Source organism: Heterocephalus glaber, unplaced genomic scaffold (assembly GCF_053883595.1).
Source record: "Heterocephalus glaber isolate CG9 unplaced genomic scaffold, H.glaber_assembly_v1.0 deba00000331, whole genome shotgun sequence".
Taxonomy (NCBI): domain Eukaryota; kingdom Metazoa; phylum Chordata; class Mammalia; order Rodentia; family Bathyergidae; genus Heterocephalus; species Heterocephalus glaber.
This window is the reverse complement of record NW_028258142.1, coordinates 60,492,697-60,509,896: the sequence shown is the minus strand read 5'-3', so window position 1 is coordinate 60,509,896 and position 17,200 is coordinate 60,492,697. Positions and strand designations below refer to the sequence as shown.

The window sequence follows — 17,200 nt, the reverse complement described above, 5'->3', positions numbered from 1 at the left end:
GATCATTTCTATGTGATTTGACCCAGGTAATTACTTTCTTGCATCAGCTATGCTGAGCTGTTCAAAGTAGTGGTGAGAAAACCACCTGCCTGTCTACCTGTCCACTGATAGAAATGTATGTATCTACCTAGCTACCCAGAAGGAGCTGCTGTGAGAAGCAATTCAGTAAGCAACCGAATGCTTACTGCACACATTTTTTCCCCTATTGAAAGAGTTTTAAGGCTGGGGTGTGGCTCAGTGGTAGAGCACTTGCCTACCATGTGCGAGGCCCGGGTTCCATCCCCAGCACTGCCCCATGTCCAGCAAAACAGGCAAATAAGTCTAGCTTGATTTAACCACTGTATAGCAGTTTTCCCTGGGTATTTATCTCCAGCACATGACATGCACTTAATAAATATTTGTTGAATCAATAAGGGAATTTCTTCCAAGGGAAGAAATATATAGCTTTTGGCTTTCATCGACATTCTTCTATTAACAGAAAATGAGTATTTGGAAAATTGTCATGGGGGGGGTGTGCCACAAACATAATGAAACCTGTTAATAACTGAGAAGCCGTGATAGAACATTCACAAAATTTCTTCCCCAAATTGCCTTCTCAGCCATATTTCGACCTTTGGCACAGCTTTCCCAATGCTGGGGCTGGTGTTCCTTAATGGTCCGCTGTCTTTTATGCCTTCTTGTGTGTCCTCGTGCCTGGCCTCTTTCCACAAACCCCACAAACATTTCACCTTCAAGAGTTCATCTCAGGTCCCCACCTCTGTGGAGCTTTTTCTGCCACCTGGGAAGGGCTGGTCTGGTTGCTATACCTTGTAAAGATTTCTAATGATGCACATATTTGGTATTTATTACTTACGCATGCTTTTCTCCCATGATGGACTAGAAGCATCTTGAGAGAAAACGTTAGTAATATTTGTATAGTCTTGGTATATTTTATAAATAATCAAGTTTCTCGCTGGATATTTGGAGAGAGAAAGTTGGCAGAAGTGAGGAAAGGATTCATAACTTGAAGAGTTAGGTATATGAAACACAAGGCTTCTACTAGCAAGAAAGAAGATGGAAAGGTTCAGTGTTTTATTTTATTTCCTTGTGCAGTAGTCCTGGGTTACGGACATACTACAGTTTAAACTTTTTCAGGTATCAATCAGATAATTTACTTACATAAACTTGTGCCCTGTATTTGACAAGGCAGTTGGCACCAGCTTCAGGATTAAACTTAATTTCAAAGTCATAACCTTTGGAATTCTCAGCACCTTTTGGGATAAGTTTCAATTTTCTAGCCAATTTGTGATATTCTGCTAATTGTGTTTCAATCTGTAAAGAGAGAATACAAAAAGAAATGTTAAAAATAAAGCAGCCCTATTCCATATGGCTTTCAACTGGCACTTCTGTGATTTTATACAAAATGTTACGCTAATTTTTAGTAATTTTGTAGTTTGTAAAAGGGTGGCAGTTTAGAAATATACAAAGAATGAAAAGTTTTATTCACACCGAGTTTATACTTTAAAGGCTATAATTGGTTGGTAAACAATATATGACTGTTCTTCTATTTATCTGATAATTGGTTTAGAATAAGAGTCCATATTTAGGTATTAATATTAACTAAAATTTACTTTCTCAAATGCCAGACAGAAGTTTTATGACACAAAACCAAATTTTTGTTTTATCAAATTAAAATCTATTATATATCTAAAATAAATATAATCATAGATTAAAATTTTTAATTTATATTAAGTAAATGAAATATAATCATGTGCGTTTCAAAATGTTATCTTAATTATACTGAAAAGAATGTTTTAGTAACATATTTTACACTTCCTTTTCTTCCTGCCCTCATGACTCTTTCCTTCCATGTGGCCCCAATTTTTCTAAACCCTCACTGTACTTCATTTCTCGTCATAGCCTCCATTACCACCTGACGTAGTGTATTACTCACTCACCTCCCTATGTGAATGTAAGTGCCATGCAAACATTGTTACACCTTGAGTAGTGGTTGGCATGGAGTGGATGCTTAACGTCAGAATCAATACACTGCAGATTGTAGGCATCTTTACATTGCTTCCTTCATTAAATATTTAATTTCTCATTGCTATTATTCATTTGTAAAAATGAGTAACTTGGGTGGAGTGTAATGGCAAGAGTATACATCGAAACTTAATTTCAAATACATCAGATCACTCAAGCAATGCTCTATACACTGAATGAAAGAGTTTTCTGTCGGTAAGTCAGGAAATCATTCACACTGCTGTACCGAAAGACAGCATTTCTCTAGGGACCACTGAGGTTTGCAGGACTGTTCCGCCTCACACTGAGCGGCCCGGGAGTAGCTGCTTCTGTCCTTCACTCCCCCTAGCCTGCCCAGCTCGTGAAGACGACCCCGAAAGCTCACGCGCCTCCCTCACCGGGCCAAGTGCAGGGAGGGCAATCACGTGGTGCACATGTGTGTGTCTCTAGTTTCTCCTTTCCACATCCCGTTCTCACCCGGAAACTTGTCACATGGTCTCCTGACAAAGACAAGTCTCATTTCCCCAAACATCCTTGTCCTGATACAAGGGCCCCAAGCAACGGATGCCCTCAGGGTTAGCGTCCCATCTTAAAGGGAACTACCTGTGTCTGTGGTCTGTCAAGGTATGTGTGTAGCAGTCACTTTTATTAAGAGCCTGTACTGAAATCTTTACCCATTTGACCCAGGGATTTATCTCTGTACATTTTCTGTTAATCTCTAACATCTGTCTCAAGTCCTTTATTTTTACCTTTTAGGATCACTGTTTTGGGAGCTGGGGAGTTAGTTGGGTACCCTTAGGTTGAGACAAGTTAGATTCAACCAGAAGGACGGGCCTGCTTAGAGGGTCTGATCCTGTGGCATTGGTCCTAAGTCACATACTCGAGGTGCCGTTTTATCTGGTCCTTGGTCTAGAATGGCGGGGTTACTGATGGTTATGAGTAGAAGATGTGGTCAGTGGGAGGGGAGCCCGTGGACACACAGAGTCTACCTGTTGGGGTTATCATAATTAGAGGCCTCCGGCTGTCTGTGTCCACCCCTGGTACCGGGTGGCCCACCAGACGTCACTCCAGCTGGCACAAGGAGGGGTACGGTAACCCAAATGGGGTTCTGGGCAAAGAAAGGTACTTTTCCACCTGTGAGAGCTGTCCCTGTAACTTTTTAAATGTCTACAAGATAGTACTTGGCAGGGATCAAACCTCCAAGTTAGAGAGGCTGTGGTTTTAGCCACATTAATGATCAGCCTAACAGGGTAGTCTGGAGTCTTTTTGTGTTTTTTTTTTTTTTTTTTTGGTACCGGGGATCGAACTCCGGACCTTGCGCTTGTGAGGCAGGCGCCGGAACCACTGAGCTAAATCCCCAGCCCCTGGAGTCCTTTTGTAATCTGCCCATCCTCACCCCAACCTCTGGTTTTTGATATCCCAGCCAAATCAGCTTCCAGAGAGGGGATCAGCTTTAATGGTTTCTCAGGTGAGCCTGGTACCTCCCAGTGTTTTTCTGTGGGTCTCTTGACCCAAGTATAGCGGTCGGGTACTCATGACCTCAGGGCCATCTCTGTGGTCAGGGGCACTTGACAAGTGACTTCCAGGTCAGCTGCAAGAGTATGGATTAAAGCCTCTCTTTCACTGCCTCTGGAGTCCAGTTATTTTTTGGGGGGTCTGAACAAGTAAACTCACAGTTCAAGAACTATCTTCCCAGTTCTCAAGCATTTTCCCCAGTGGACATTAGGGAGAATGTCCCGGGTTCCCTTCCCTGATTTCCTAGGCTTAGTTTCCCATTCTCAAGAGGCCCATGTGTCTGAGTGTTGTTGTCCCCTCAGCCCGCTAATGGAGGTTTCTCTGCACACCCTCCCCTGAGAGTTGTGCTCAACCCCACCCTTAATGGACGTTTCTTGTGCACTCCCAAGAACCACTCCTGTGGGACCCATGCTCTCGACCTCTTCCAGAGAAGGTCACTCAACCGCCAAGGCAGGACCTTAGCCTCCTTGTTCCTATCTTGTCCCGTATATATCCGCTTGCTTGATTGCCGTGGTTTGTCCCTTTTACTGCCCCGAGTCAGTTTTGCTATCTTTAGAATAAGTCTTGGGTGTTCTATGGCTTCCGCAAGGAGACGGAAGATCCAGGCAGATCGGGCCACCCCAAAATGGGATGGGATGCATCTCCCTCTCCACCAGGGCCCTTTGGTGTAGGCACAGAGTATCCCAGGCGCGCCCCCAATTGTGAGAAATGAATTTACTGGTGCAGACCCCTCTCGCCCACTGGGACTCCAGAGGCACCGGAAGTGAGGCTTTAATCCCTACTCTTGTAAGCCCGGCACCGTACACACAGATGGGCACACCCATGTTGAGAAGCTGTACTTTATCCTAACTCACAGGCGTCCCGGCCCCCTCTGAGGCGCTGGGGTTATGGGTTTGTACCACGATGCCTGTCTTCACTGTTTCTATGCCCAGCATGGTAGGTGGCACATAGTGTTACAGAGATGTTTGAGAAAGGACAGGTAAGTGTGGGGGATTCATTTCCTCTTCTACAGAGTAAACAGGGTGGATTTATGGAAATCATTTTCACGGCTTAGAGACTATCTTGCTTATTTCTTGGTTCACTGTTACAAGAGTCTAGATTTGACTGTGAGAAATTGGGGTGTTACTGAATGACCATGAGGGAGGAGTGTGTTTTAGTCATGGTCCATGTCAGTGCTGGAAAATGTCGCCTCTTTAGCCAGTGTAATCTCTCCGCTGCGTTCTTGACTGGGACAGATGTTTGGCAGGTCAGAGCTGCCAGGGCGCCACTCCAGAGACGGCGTGACTTACCGCTTCTTTGGCTCTGGCATACTTGAGCTCCTCATTCCACAACTGCTGCTGTTCAGCCTCTAGGTCCTTGGTTAATTTATTGATGGTTTGTTGCAAATTGTTTTTTTCATGATTTATTCTCTCAATGTCGGCGACTGAGTACTTCTGGTTATCAACAACATTCTGTAGCCGAGCATTCTCCTGTTTTATTGTTTCACATTCCAGTTCTGCGTTGGAGAAATCCAAAATTAAAGTTTCTTCAACTTCTCCAAAGAAACGGATGCTATTATTCAATAGCACTGATCTAAATATAGCAGTTATACATATATTCATACTTTCTCTTTTTCTGGGTAATTCTGATTCATCCCATTTTGCTAATAACATTCTTGAAGATAATATAATTAAAGTTTTATGTCAGCACCTCATTTCCCTACTGGCTTACTATGCTTTTTAGGAAGTTCTATATGAAAAAAACTATGGTTACACTTAAGAATCCTTACACTTACAAGAGGTAGTCTGTCTCTGTTAATGTTCATTAAATGTTTTTAGTACTTCTTCCCACACAATTCTCTGCATAATTCACAAACACCAAACCATTTCTATTAAAATAAACCTGTCTTTGGCTTTTGTTTTATGGACAATGGTTAGGTTCTTGCTTTGTCTATTTATCAAGAATGTTTTCCAACCTTCTGTGACTCATGGCTTCCAGAGAATATGAAAATATATTTTGTGGTGGACTGGGATAAGTACATGGGGATGGCCAAAGGGGCCAAGAACCCCCCCAAGTGCTGTGAGGACCAGTATCTTGGCTTTGTTATAATAATCGCTCCATAGCTGAGCTTGAAATAAATTAATGTTTGGTTTAAGTAAAAATTTATGCATCTTGCATATATGTATTTTTTTTCTTAAAATTTTAAGTAAAATTTAAGTATCTGAAGAAAAAAATCCAAAACATATATCTATGGAGTTTAATTATGTCTTATTCACTCTTGGCCACAAATGGCTTCAAACAATGAAGAAAGTTGAAATAGTCATAGAATTAAAACATCTTAAATTAACTATGATAAAATTAATTCTCCCAAACTAAGTCACTCTAGAATGACAAATGATAGCTGAAATGTTACTTTCTCTACTCGGTTTGCAACTACTGCTGGAAAAAAAATTCTCACAAGAATAAGTAGAAAGTATGACAGTTTTCTTGGTTATACGCTGACAAAGAAGACAAAGTATTAATAGTAGAAAGCACTGATTTAATTATATTACAAACATTATTAGAATAAAAAATTCTTCCATGGTTCCTTGTCATAATGACCAACATAGGACACTAACCAGGAGGCAAGTGTAAAATATTTAAAGATTTTGTTTTGTAATTATTTGTCATCTGGAAAAAATAAACTGATTTAGCAAATACTGTACTGTGGAAAATTATGAGCCTTGATTTGACAGATGATCAACATGCTCCAGGCTAAGAGTTAAATCAAATAGTCTAAAGAGAATGTATACAACTCCTATATGGGATAGATAGGGCTAAAATCCTAATAGAATAAAATACAAGGAGCAAAGTCCTGGGACAATAGTATAGTTGTCTGTTCCTTTTTTGTTACAAGGGATCGAATGCAGGGCCTTCCAAACACTAGGGAAGCATTCTGCTCGTGGGCTATATCCCCAACCCTTCTGAATGTTCTGAGAAAGGGTCTTGCCCAGGTGCTTAGGCTGGCCTCGACCTTGTGAGCCTTTTGGCTCAGCCTGCTGAGTAGCTGGGATTACAAGTGTGCACCATCGTGTTTATTTTCACACTGCAGCCCCTTGGTTCTGTGACTTGTAAATACCCTTTTCTGCTCTACTTCCGGCACCATAGATTGTCAAGCAATCCCGGGCCATGGATTTTCCCGGAGTTTTACGATTAAGAGTGATGTCTGTTGATGAAAGTGAGGCAAGGAAGCTATAGGATATAAACAAGCTCTCTTTAGTCGTGCTTTTGCTTCCTAGAACTGTAGTACTGGCAGGCAGCTTTCATCTTATTTTCAACCAGTTTCAGCTGCTTAGAAGGTAGTGATGCAGGATGAGATAGTTAAAGTAAACTGACTCAGGCAGACATCAAGAATCTGCTTTATTAATTACAAAGCAGAGAATACAGAATACATAATTATTGGTTTGACTACATTAATTAATTAACTAATTTCTTTACGGTGCTAGGGATCAAATCCGGGGCCTCATGCATGCTAGGCAAGCACTCTACCACTGACCTACATCCCCAGCCCTACAACGTATCATTTATATTTATATTCATATCGGGGCCACACAGGTTCTTAGGGTAAGTCCCTGTTGTTTCCAAAAACCCATGCACTTGAAAACATGTTAGAAGGCAGAGTAGGGTGACTAATGGCCACCCAGATATTTGAAGTCCGGATCTCTAGAACTTGTAGCCATTACTGTATTTGGGAAAAGAGTCTTGGAAGATGTGACTAAGAATGCTGATGAGAAGTGAACCCTGGGGTTATCCAGGTGGGCCCTAAATGTTATCATGAGAGTCCCTGTAAGACACAGACAGGGAGATTTCTCATGGATAGAAAGAAGAGGACAGGCCCATGCACGACAAAGTAAAGATGGAGGTCCAGCCTCCACCCGGACGCAAGCCTCAGATGCTGGCGGCCACCAGAGGCTGGAAGCAGGGGAGGAGGCCGGTTGGATCTTGGACTTACAGCGTCTACAGCTGCGAGACAATAAAATCCTCTTGTTTAAGCCACCAAGTTTGTAATAATTTGTTATACCAGCCTCTGACACAGAAGGGTCTGAAAACTTGGTGGCCTGCTATAAAAATGTATCATAGGTGGAAGAAAGACACGGATAGCACTGCTATCTTCACACGAGACAAACCCACAGAGGTCCACGCGCCCATCATGAGCGGTTCTTACCTACTCTAGAAATTTCTTCATCGAGGCCACTCAATTTCTGGTCAAGAATGGCTGAATGGGACTCTAAATTGCTCATGTATGATTGATATTTTTGAACATCTGCTTGTAGGGAAGTTTTCAGTTTCCTCAAAGACTCTAGACGATTCTTTAAGAGACAAGAATATTAAATTAATTCCATATTCTTTATTTTAAAGGAAAGCAATATCATTTAAATTTATCTTAGAGAATGGCAAATTAGCATTTTCCTTTCATTTTTAGGCATCAAAAGAACTAAAAAGGGAGTATGTTATTATTACATACTTGAGATGGACTTTTCAAGAAGTCAGTTTTACATATAAAAAAATCAGACATAAAAAGTCAGAGGGAAAAAACTAAACATTTGGAATTTGATTTTTACTAAACAGTCTGGGTGCTTAGCTAAAAACATGGAAAATAAAATTGAGACACTGGTATTAGATTTGAGAGACTACTTAGGTTTCAGTATATAATACAAGCCCATTTATTGCTATTGCCTTTTCACTAACAAAGCTCAGGGCCTCTTGCGACTCACACTCCCGGGAAGTGCATGCCTCGGGGACCTTGCTGAAACGATACTCGTGGTCTCCTGTAAGTAGGTAGGAATCTTTCATCATGTTCCGAAAACCATGAGAGCAAGACGAATGGACACAAGGGAAAACAAAGCTCCACAGATACAAAACATGTTTTCGTTGGGAGTTCTACCCCATGCAAAAATCCAACTTTTAAGAAACTTAATTTGTTCACCCATTTTTTTTTTGGTACCAGGGACAGAACTCAGGACCTTGCAATTGCGAGGCAGGTGCGGTGTCACTGAGCTAAATCCCTGGCCTGTTAACCCATTTTAAAAAATTGTGATACAGCTACTATTCCCTAAGAAGACCTGAGTCTAAGAGCTGTTAAGCAAGAACACAAACATACTACTAACCGGTTCCTTTTCTCTTTCCCGCTCCAGTCTTGTAATCTGTTCATTCAACGCTTTGTTTTTTGCGGCTAATGATTCCAGCTTGGAAGCATCGACATTGTATAAATCCTCTGGAGATAAAAACCCCAAAACTTCCTGAGAATCGGCAGCCAAGCTCATCCCCAGGTTTCCACCACTGCTCATTCCCTCCCTGCTTCCGGCCCCTGCTCAAAACTCCACCACTGAAGGAAATGCCATTCTTTGTGAAATTGCAAACCCTTTCCTTTACCCCAGGGCGACTGCTATTCCCCACCCCTGCTTAGCTTTTCTCCATAGCACTTTTCACCATGTGACTTAGAGTTGCTCATTTCACTATTGTCCCTGTCTGGGTATTAGAATGCGAGCTCATATGGTGACTATTTTCACTCTTATTTATTATTGTATCCTCAGTGCTATGTGGTTACTAGCACGCAGTAGGTGTGCAATAAAAATTTATGTGAATGAATACATGCATTTATATGTTTACTTACATACAGAAATACCAAGTAACTCACTAGAGTTGTTCTGTATTAGTGTACTAGGAGTTTTCTTCTCTGAAAACAAAGCATTATTTATCTTTTTTTTTTGGTATGGGGATCGAACTCAGGACCTTGAGCTTGCGCAGCAGGTGCTGGAACCACTGAGCTCAACCCCCGGCCCTAGCATCATTTATCTTGCTCTTTCCCATGTGGACCGACTGAGATTGTCCAGGTCGCTCTTCAGGAAGGCACATGCTCAGGGGAACACAGGGACCACCTCATTGCTCTCTGTGCCTCAAGTGATAAAGGCAAGTCTCCTGTTTTGGTCAACTCTACTGTCTTTAGAGGGACAGCTCTGGACATCTTCATCCATCGTATCTACCTCTCTGACCTTTTATGTACAAGGCAATTTCAATACAAGGAACAATGTAAATGAATGCCCTGGATTGCTGAAGTGTTTGTCAGTTAACTGTGAATGTCACTAGAGTGAAAAAGTGATTTGTTTATTTGGAAATACAATGGCCTGGTAAATGTCTGACAGGTTTTAAGAGACTTAGGCCTTTTGGCTAACTGGTGCTTTAATTTCTCAAATAGTACAGCAAAGGCGTAATGGGAATATTGTCCCCCAAGAGAAGTAACATTCGCTAATGATCTGTACTCCTAGAAGTGTGTTTGGTATTTCATTACCCTGTCATCTACTCCGGCAAAGCTTTGTCAGAGAGGTCAAGTATTTTGTTAAGCTCACACAGCCTGGTGGGTTCTGTCTCAGGTCTGACCCCACCACTGGTGTTCTTTCTGCTTAGCTATCACTTCTCTCCACCAGAGAAACCAAGGGAAAAAGTCTGTGAGCATCACATGCATTTAAAGTGAGTAGCTCACATAAACATTAGCTCCGGTGAAATAGGCTGCTAGCCCAGGTGTGGATTTAAAGAACTGAGCGCACACACACGGGGAGGAGGACACTCACTCAGCTTGGACTGCAGCTCTGCATTCATCTCTTCAAAGGTGTCAGCGCCAGTCATGAAGCTCTCGTAGCATCTAATGGTGTAGTCCAGAAACAACTGACGGGGTGAGCAGATGTTTCAGACAAAGCCATGACTTTTCAGGGTGGAAATTACATTTGAATAAAAAAGAAGCCAGGAACGCTAAGTAGTTACATGAATTCCCATGAATAAGGACAAAAACCTGTACCATTAATTATGCTGCACAGACTTGGTCTACTTCTAAATATGAATAAAGATGAAAAAAACACTTCAATTTGGTTAAAGTGGTATTTAAAAATGGTGAACTATATCTTTGGCATTTTCAGATCAACTGAACAAGAAATGTAAGTGCAATCCAAGATAAAATGCACAACTTAATCATCTTTAGGAATGAGGCACCTTATGAAGAACTGAATGGAATTACTGATCCTCTAAGTTCAGTTGAACTGATAGAGTTTAATTGCGAAAACCAGAATATAATTAATAGAGCCTAATAATCACATTGTAACTTCAGGCTAAGAATGGCACAGTAAGTAGAGATCTCAACCGTAGAATATTAGTGTCCCCCTCCCTCCCCTTTTGAGACAGGATCTTGCTACGTTGCTTACGCTGGCTTCAAACTTTCCTGCCTCGGCCTCCTGAGTAGGTAGGATTACTGGTGTGTGCTATCATCCACGGCCTTAGAGTTCTTAATATTCGCTCAGACAAAGTAACACTACATTTTGTAGTCATAGGTATTCTGGTCACTGGGAATGCGTATTTCATTAGGAGGTGAGGTTGTCTGACCAGAATTTTCCGTGCCCTAGATGAAGTAAGTAAGTAACTCCCAAGACAAACCAATTCCCTTTGTGCTTGTTCTCTGCTTATTAGGCAACCTTCTCATCACTTGGTTGATATGGAAGAAGTACCCTAAATAAGCAGTGCGAATGTTCCTGGAACCAGAAAGGTATCACTGATGGTTAATGAATACATTTTCATTCTACTTCAGGTCAGTCTCTTGTGAATTTGGGAAGAGGGAATCAGTTTACTTAAGCTTGGTCAGTTTTTATTTTTATAGATTTAAACAAAATTGAGTTTGTAGACTCACAAAACTGAGGATCAGAATCTGGTGGAAAAATAAAAAAGAATCAGGTGAAGTTAGATAATCTAAGTCTTTACAATTAAAAACAGGACTTTGGTTTTCAAAGTGCTTCTCTATAAACTGTCATTTGAAATAATAGCTCATAGGGCAAGAACTTTTACTGGTTTTATCTTTAGATGAATATCAAGAAATTTAATAGTTACTAAGTGGTTTGTGATTGTATTTGGGTGCAAACTGAGGTAAAACTAAATGTTTTTCATATATACTGCAATGGGGGAGAATTTTTTTGAAGGTAGAAGGTAGAGAAACAAAGGCTTTCCAGACGCCCCGCCAGCTGGGATCTCCGCTGAAACAGTAAAGGGGGACATTTATTCTTGTAAATAAAAGAGAAGGGCAACGATACCATGCCAGTAAGCCGAGATATCGTTGAACTATTTCTCAAACAGCAGTGACAGAGAGGACTAGGATTACTTCCACTTTCCTTTTGTGGTAAAGGCTCCCAAGAGTGATGGTTAAAATCAGAACACAGAACAGTTCCTTTCTGAGCGGTCTGCGTGGTAATGGGTTGTTCGTGTATGCAACATTTAAAATGCATTCTCAGAGCGGGTGTTTATTCCATTTGGATACACAGATTTGCATATTTAGAGAAGGGGTTTGGGCTAGTCACATGGTTTAGGTTACGTATAAAGTATCTGTTGTGTTCCAGAAAAACGTATGGAGAAGTAATTTGAGTGACCTGTTTGTTGCTTTTGTCTCAGTCACTTCGTAAAGAGGTATCCCTGAGCTGGGCAATGATGCGCCTAACTGGAAAAGTCCCAAATAAAATGAATAAACAAGGAATCTACAAGCAAAATTTTAAGACTCAATCTATCATGCTTTGCACTGACAGAATTACATGGGAATAACTCTACTGAGATCTTTGTTCTGTAAGACAGAGGAAAAGAAACACTACATAATATATACCATATAATGATTTAATTCCAATGTCCTTGCCTAATTTTTTTCTTTTTTTTGGTCAAGAGGAAATGAACTCAAGGAGCACAGAGTTACATCCTCATCCTTTAAGTTGCCCAGGCAGGCTTTGAACTTGTGATCCTCTTGCCTTAGCCTCCTGAGTAGCTAGGATTACAGGCGAGTACTACAATACCTGGCCTCTTGCATTTTTTACCTACTTAACATTTTCAAGTTTCTTTGCCTACTTTATTTTAGAAAATTATAATGTAACTGTAACAATAGACACATTGAATAATTTTTATTTTTTAGTACTGGGGATCGAACTCAGGACCTTGCACTTGCGAGGCAGGTGGCAGAACCACTGAGCTAAATCCCCGGTCCTGAATAATATTTTTTAAAAACTTGATTTTAGAAGTTTTTTTTAGGAAGCAAAAGATAAATTCTACAAAATAATTTCAATAGTGACAAATTTGGTTAATAATATAAAACAACTCACTATAGTTTATGGTTACATATGGTACCTTATTATGCATAATTCCATCTTCAGTTTCTTCTCCCCATGGCTGCCCATCATCAAATAAAGGTGAGCTCTCCTTCATGGCATTATGTATCTGTTACACGGACATATCACGTAGATTGAGTACTGCATGAAAAACATCGCTCTCATGTTTTGTCAAATTCATTTTTCAGTGCCATTTTTAGAAGCATTTAATTGCATGACTAAAACTTTTTATTTTAAGAGATTATATTGAGCCTTAAAATATGATTCTTGATATTTAGTAACTTAACCCCTTAATATTTAGAAAGCGTGGGTTCCATATTCAGTTCTGCTCCATACACAAAAATATGCTGGTCTTTATGTTATTAACCCAGTGAGGGCATACAAATTTTAATGCAACTCTAAGACTCCAAAAGAATTGCCAGGTTAAAGGTGAACCAATAATAATTATTATTTTTCTTATATGAACTCAATTTTGGTGCTCAAATGTTATCAGTGGTCTCCTTCAGTACACATAAATAGGAACTTTAGACTGAATCTTACAAAATTTCAGAAATACTACGGTTGTTTAAATTTTAAAGTGATAAAAGAAGTGGTTGTTGTGAAAAATAATGACATTTTCTTATCCTGTGGTCCTTCTAGGATTTTAGCCTGGACTCACTGCCTTCCCCACCATTTCCTATTCCAAAGGCACCCTAGGTCTTTCTGTAGACCCAGGATGGGTGGAGGGGAGCTGTCAGCTCATCTTTGCCTGTCCTCTTCAACAGGGCCTCCGGTGACACCAGATATAAGTAAGCCTGGACGTTAGGACAGAGCAAGATGAAGGGCAGAGTCTCTAGCTTGTCATCAGGGTAAAGACAGTTTCTGCTGCTGCTCAAGGGTCCTCGTGAAAACTGTTGCTACTCTTCAAGTTTCAGGAGGTCTCACCCAGGGACAAAGAGATCTCCAGGGGCCACCGAAAGCCTCTCCTGCAAGGACTGAAAAGGTCGGAGCTGAGATTTGGCTGAAACAGTTTCAACTTGAAATCGACAAAGGGAAAAGGACATAGAGTCGGTTTTCAGGTGAAGGTGGCATTTCCCATCACAATACCGCTTCTCCACACTGGGGAACTCCAGAGAAGGAAAGGGACTCAGTTCTGAGCACCGTGGTCACCAACCGGAGGGCACCAGGGACCCCCGGAAGCACATGTAGCTCGCCTAGTCAGGATCCTCAGGGGTGGGGCCCACGGCATGCTGGCTAAACCACTACCACTCAGACTGTTTCGGGCCAAGCTCTGGGTGAGGGGGCACAGTGAACATGAGAGAAGAGTCAAGCTTTACTTATAAAATATCAACAATTCAGTAGTACAGCAAAACAATAATCCACAGTGAGCAAACAGCGGATGAGGAAAATAATGCATCCTGTAAAAGCATACGACAGCCTTCAACAACTATTCTTGATAAAAGTAGGTAAACTTCAACACAAAAAACATTGCCCTCTACCTGAATACATCATCATAATAAAACATTTTATTCGGACAATGGTCACAATAAAAATCAACCGCTAACAGTAGTAATAAGGCAATACTAAGTAGTAAATATAAAAAAGTCTCCACAATAGTACCTTTAGAAATACAACTGAAAAATGAAGAAAGTCTGCCCATCTCAGTAACAAAACACTGGAACAGGGTTCATAAAAAGAAATGTCACTTGATATGAAGAAAGCTACATCTTACTGAAGAAAGTAAAAAGATATGAATAAATCTGATTTAATACTTTCCCAAATGACAAAACTAATTGTCAAGATGGGAATTTCCCAGTATATCTATGAATTCAATGTGATACTAATGAAAAAAAAAATCCCAAGATATTTTTGGGAATTTAAAAAATAATTCAAAGAGTGAGGAGGCTATGAGAATAGTTGGGAAATTGTAAAAAGCTGTAAGAATTTTCCTCTAACACAAACTATATTAGAAAATGACAGGAATTGGAATGGTGGATACAGGGGCATGAGAAAGAGCAGAGAAGTGCATCTAAGCATGGAAGGGGAACAGCTCAAAATGGCGGAAATGCTGGCTTAGTCAATGTGGTACTGCGATATATGTGTGAACATTTAAGAAAATAATGCTTCTTCTCTCTTAAGCTAAAGTAAGTTGTAGATAGATTAAGGTTTAAAACAACACAAAGCCGATGGTGGTGTGTACTTGGCCCCACTTACTCTGAGGCTAGGGTAGGAGGACCACTGGAGCCCAAGAGTCCAAGACCAGCCTGTGCAACACAGTGAGTCTCCCTGATTCAGGGGACAAACAAAATAACATGGGGAAAAGAAATAAAGGCTTAAAAAAACCCCAGGAAGTAAAGGAGGTCTTTCTAAGTGTGGCTGAGATTTCTAAGAGTACGTGGGAAACATAATTGGAACAAGAAACCTGTAGTCTCTCACGGACTCTTATACCACACCGTGACATCGAGCAAAGCCAGGGAGGAGGGGATCTCAGCCTGAGCAACGGCTTGGAGGCATTTCAAGAGGTCCCTCTTGGCTGACTAAAGCCACGGCAGCTACTGTGAAGCTCGTGAAGGATCGTGGAGAGCCTGCCTCACACCCACCAAGCTGATCAGGTAGACACGGGTGAGGTGTGCTGCTGGGGGACCCAGCACAGGGGCACTCAAAGGTGAGGGCACACGGTGGTCATCTTGTCTCTGAGCCTCGAGGGGCAAGGCAAGTTGAATGCACCGGGGTTTTCGCAAAGTCCAGTAGAGTTCACATCTCACTAATAGGCCACGGTGCTGGATTTCTGCTCCTATCTTGACAACTGCTAGTGCTAAAAGGACCAGCATGGTTTCTAGGTCAAAATCCATCCATCCACTGCCTGCTTACGTTTAGTTGAAGGTTTTTATTTTATGGCCAAGAGAATGTCAGAAGGACTGTGCTGGCTTTTAAGGATTCTAGAGCAAAGCAGGACAGGAAACTCAGAAGATAAAAAAGGAAAGGATTACATTAGAATGGGTAAAAGTACATAATTTGGAATGGCCAAAATACAGCACACAAAATCAAAAGGATAAAGAGGGGAATACTTTGCCTGACAGACTGGGGCTAACTTCTCTACTTAACCACTTTTGGCCCACAAAGTGGCACTTTTGGGCTGGGGCTGAGCAATACAGAACTTGCCCAGCAAGCGCAGGGCCCTGGGCTTTATCACCAACACTGCAAACGAAACCAAACCCCAGAAAACAGCCCGGCATCTTAAAAAATCAATTAAAAAAAGGTTGATGTGAAGAAGCAGTTATTGTAACATGAGAAATGTTCAACTTTAAAAACAAAAAATGCAAATATGAGGAAACTCAGCTATCTTCCTTTTGTCTGTCAGGGTGTCAACTATTAAAAATACCAAGCTTGGGGCCCCAGGTTCAATGCCCAGCCCAGAGGTGGTGGACTGGGGGGAATTCCTGGAAGATGAACTCAAAGGAAAAGCGGGGTGTAGTGGCCAGCGCTGTAGTTGTGGCTGCTTCTGAGAAGCAGAAGGATTTGAGATGAGGCCCAGGGATTTGAGATGAGCCTGGGCAAAAGAAACAACAAAACACCCCAAATGGAGCTGAACAGAACCACTGATAAACGTGGTATATAGACGTTCATTATAAAAAACATGAACGGGTAAGTTAAAAGAGATACAAATAAAGCATACAAAAGTATAGCCTGTTTCAATAATTTGTATATTAAAACAAGCTATTTTTCACCCCCAAATTGGTAACTGTGAAGCGATATTGCCTGTCGGGTAGGAAAATGGGTGTGCTCACACATTCCTGAGGAACTTTCAGGGTTTTTTTTTTTTTGGTGCCGGGGATTGAACTCGGGACCTTGTGCTTGTGAGGCAGGCAGCAGAACCACTGAGCTAAATCCCCAGCCCTCTGAGGAACTTTTAATTGCTTCCTCAGTTCCTGGAGGGAGATGATCAGTACATATCAAAAGCTGAAAAAGCCGTACGGTCACGCCTCGCTTTGTGACGGGATGTTCTGAGAAGCGCCTCAGGTGACTTGGGCTCCGTGTGACCATCACAAGGCGCCTGGACCCGGATGGCCCCGGATGGCACACAGCAGTTGCTTCACGTGGCCTCGGGCTCCAGACCAGAGAGGCAGTACCCACAGCTGCGTGAGGCTGCCGGGCCCTAACACTGTTCTACACCTAGCATTTTTTAAAAACACGTAGGAGCACACTCTAAAGTAACAGGAGTGTCCTATGGTGAACACACAAGCCCACCACACAGCTGTGTCTTGTGGGTTGGGAGTGTCGGATATGTACACAACCATGCCCACCATACTGACGTTCACCTGAGGGGCAGTGCGGGAGGTGTACCTGCACCTGCCTCACTGGACACACGAAGAGTGAAGCTCAGCGATGGCCGCGGGTGCTAGGGCTGAGGTGTGTGTCGGCCCCATGCTGGTTTCCTGCGACCACTGCCCCACATGCTGCCCATCACTGAGGGATGCCATGTGCGGCCCAGGACCGCACATCCTCGCCGACTAACAGAGCACTTGTGCTGGCGGGGAGCTCGGCGGCGGCGGAGTCTGCCTAGT

The 17,200-nt window shown here is 41.9% G+C and overlaps 1 protein-coding gene across 2 annotated transcripts in view; it reads right to left on the bottom strand.

The window, feature by feature from the left end:
• Ndc80 (NDC80 kinetochore complex component) overlaps positions 1-17,200 on the bottom strand; it is a 39,906-nt gene that overhangs the window by 14,964 nt on the left and 7,742 nt on the right. For both annotated transcript variants that reach the window (XM_004853185.3, XM_021265191.2), the window contains exons 7-12: positions 12,676-12,765; positions 10,104-10,197; positions 8,643-8,749; positions 7,700-7,844; positions 4,806-5,011; positions 1,159-1,311 (exon numbers count right to left, since the gene is read on the bottom strand). In XM_004853185.3, the coding sequence (XP_004853242.1) occupies positions 1,159-1,311; positions 4,806-5,011; positions 7,700-7,844; positions 8,643-8,749; positions 10,104-10,197; positions 12,676-12,765 (795 nt within the window). The remainder of the gene's footprint in view (positions 1-1,158; positions 1,312-4,805; positions 5,012-7,699; positions 7,845-8,642; positions 8,750-10,103; positions 10,198-12,675; positions 12,766-17,200) is intronic.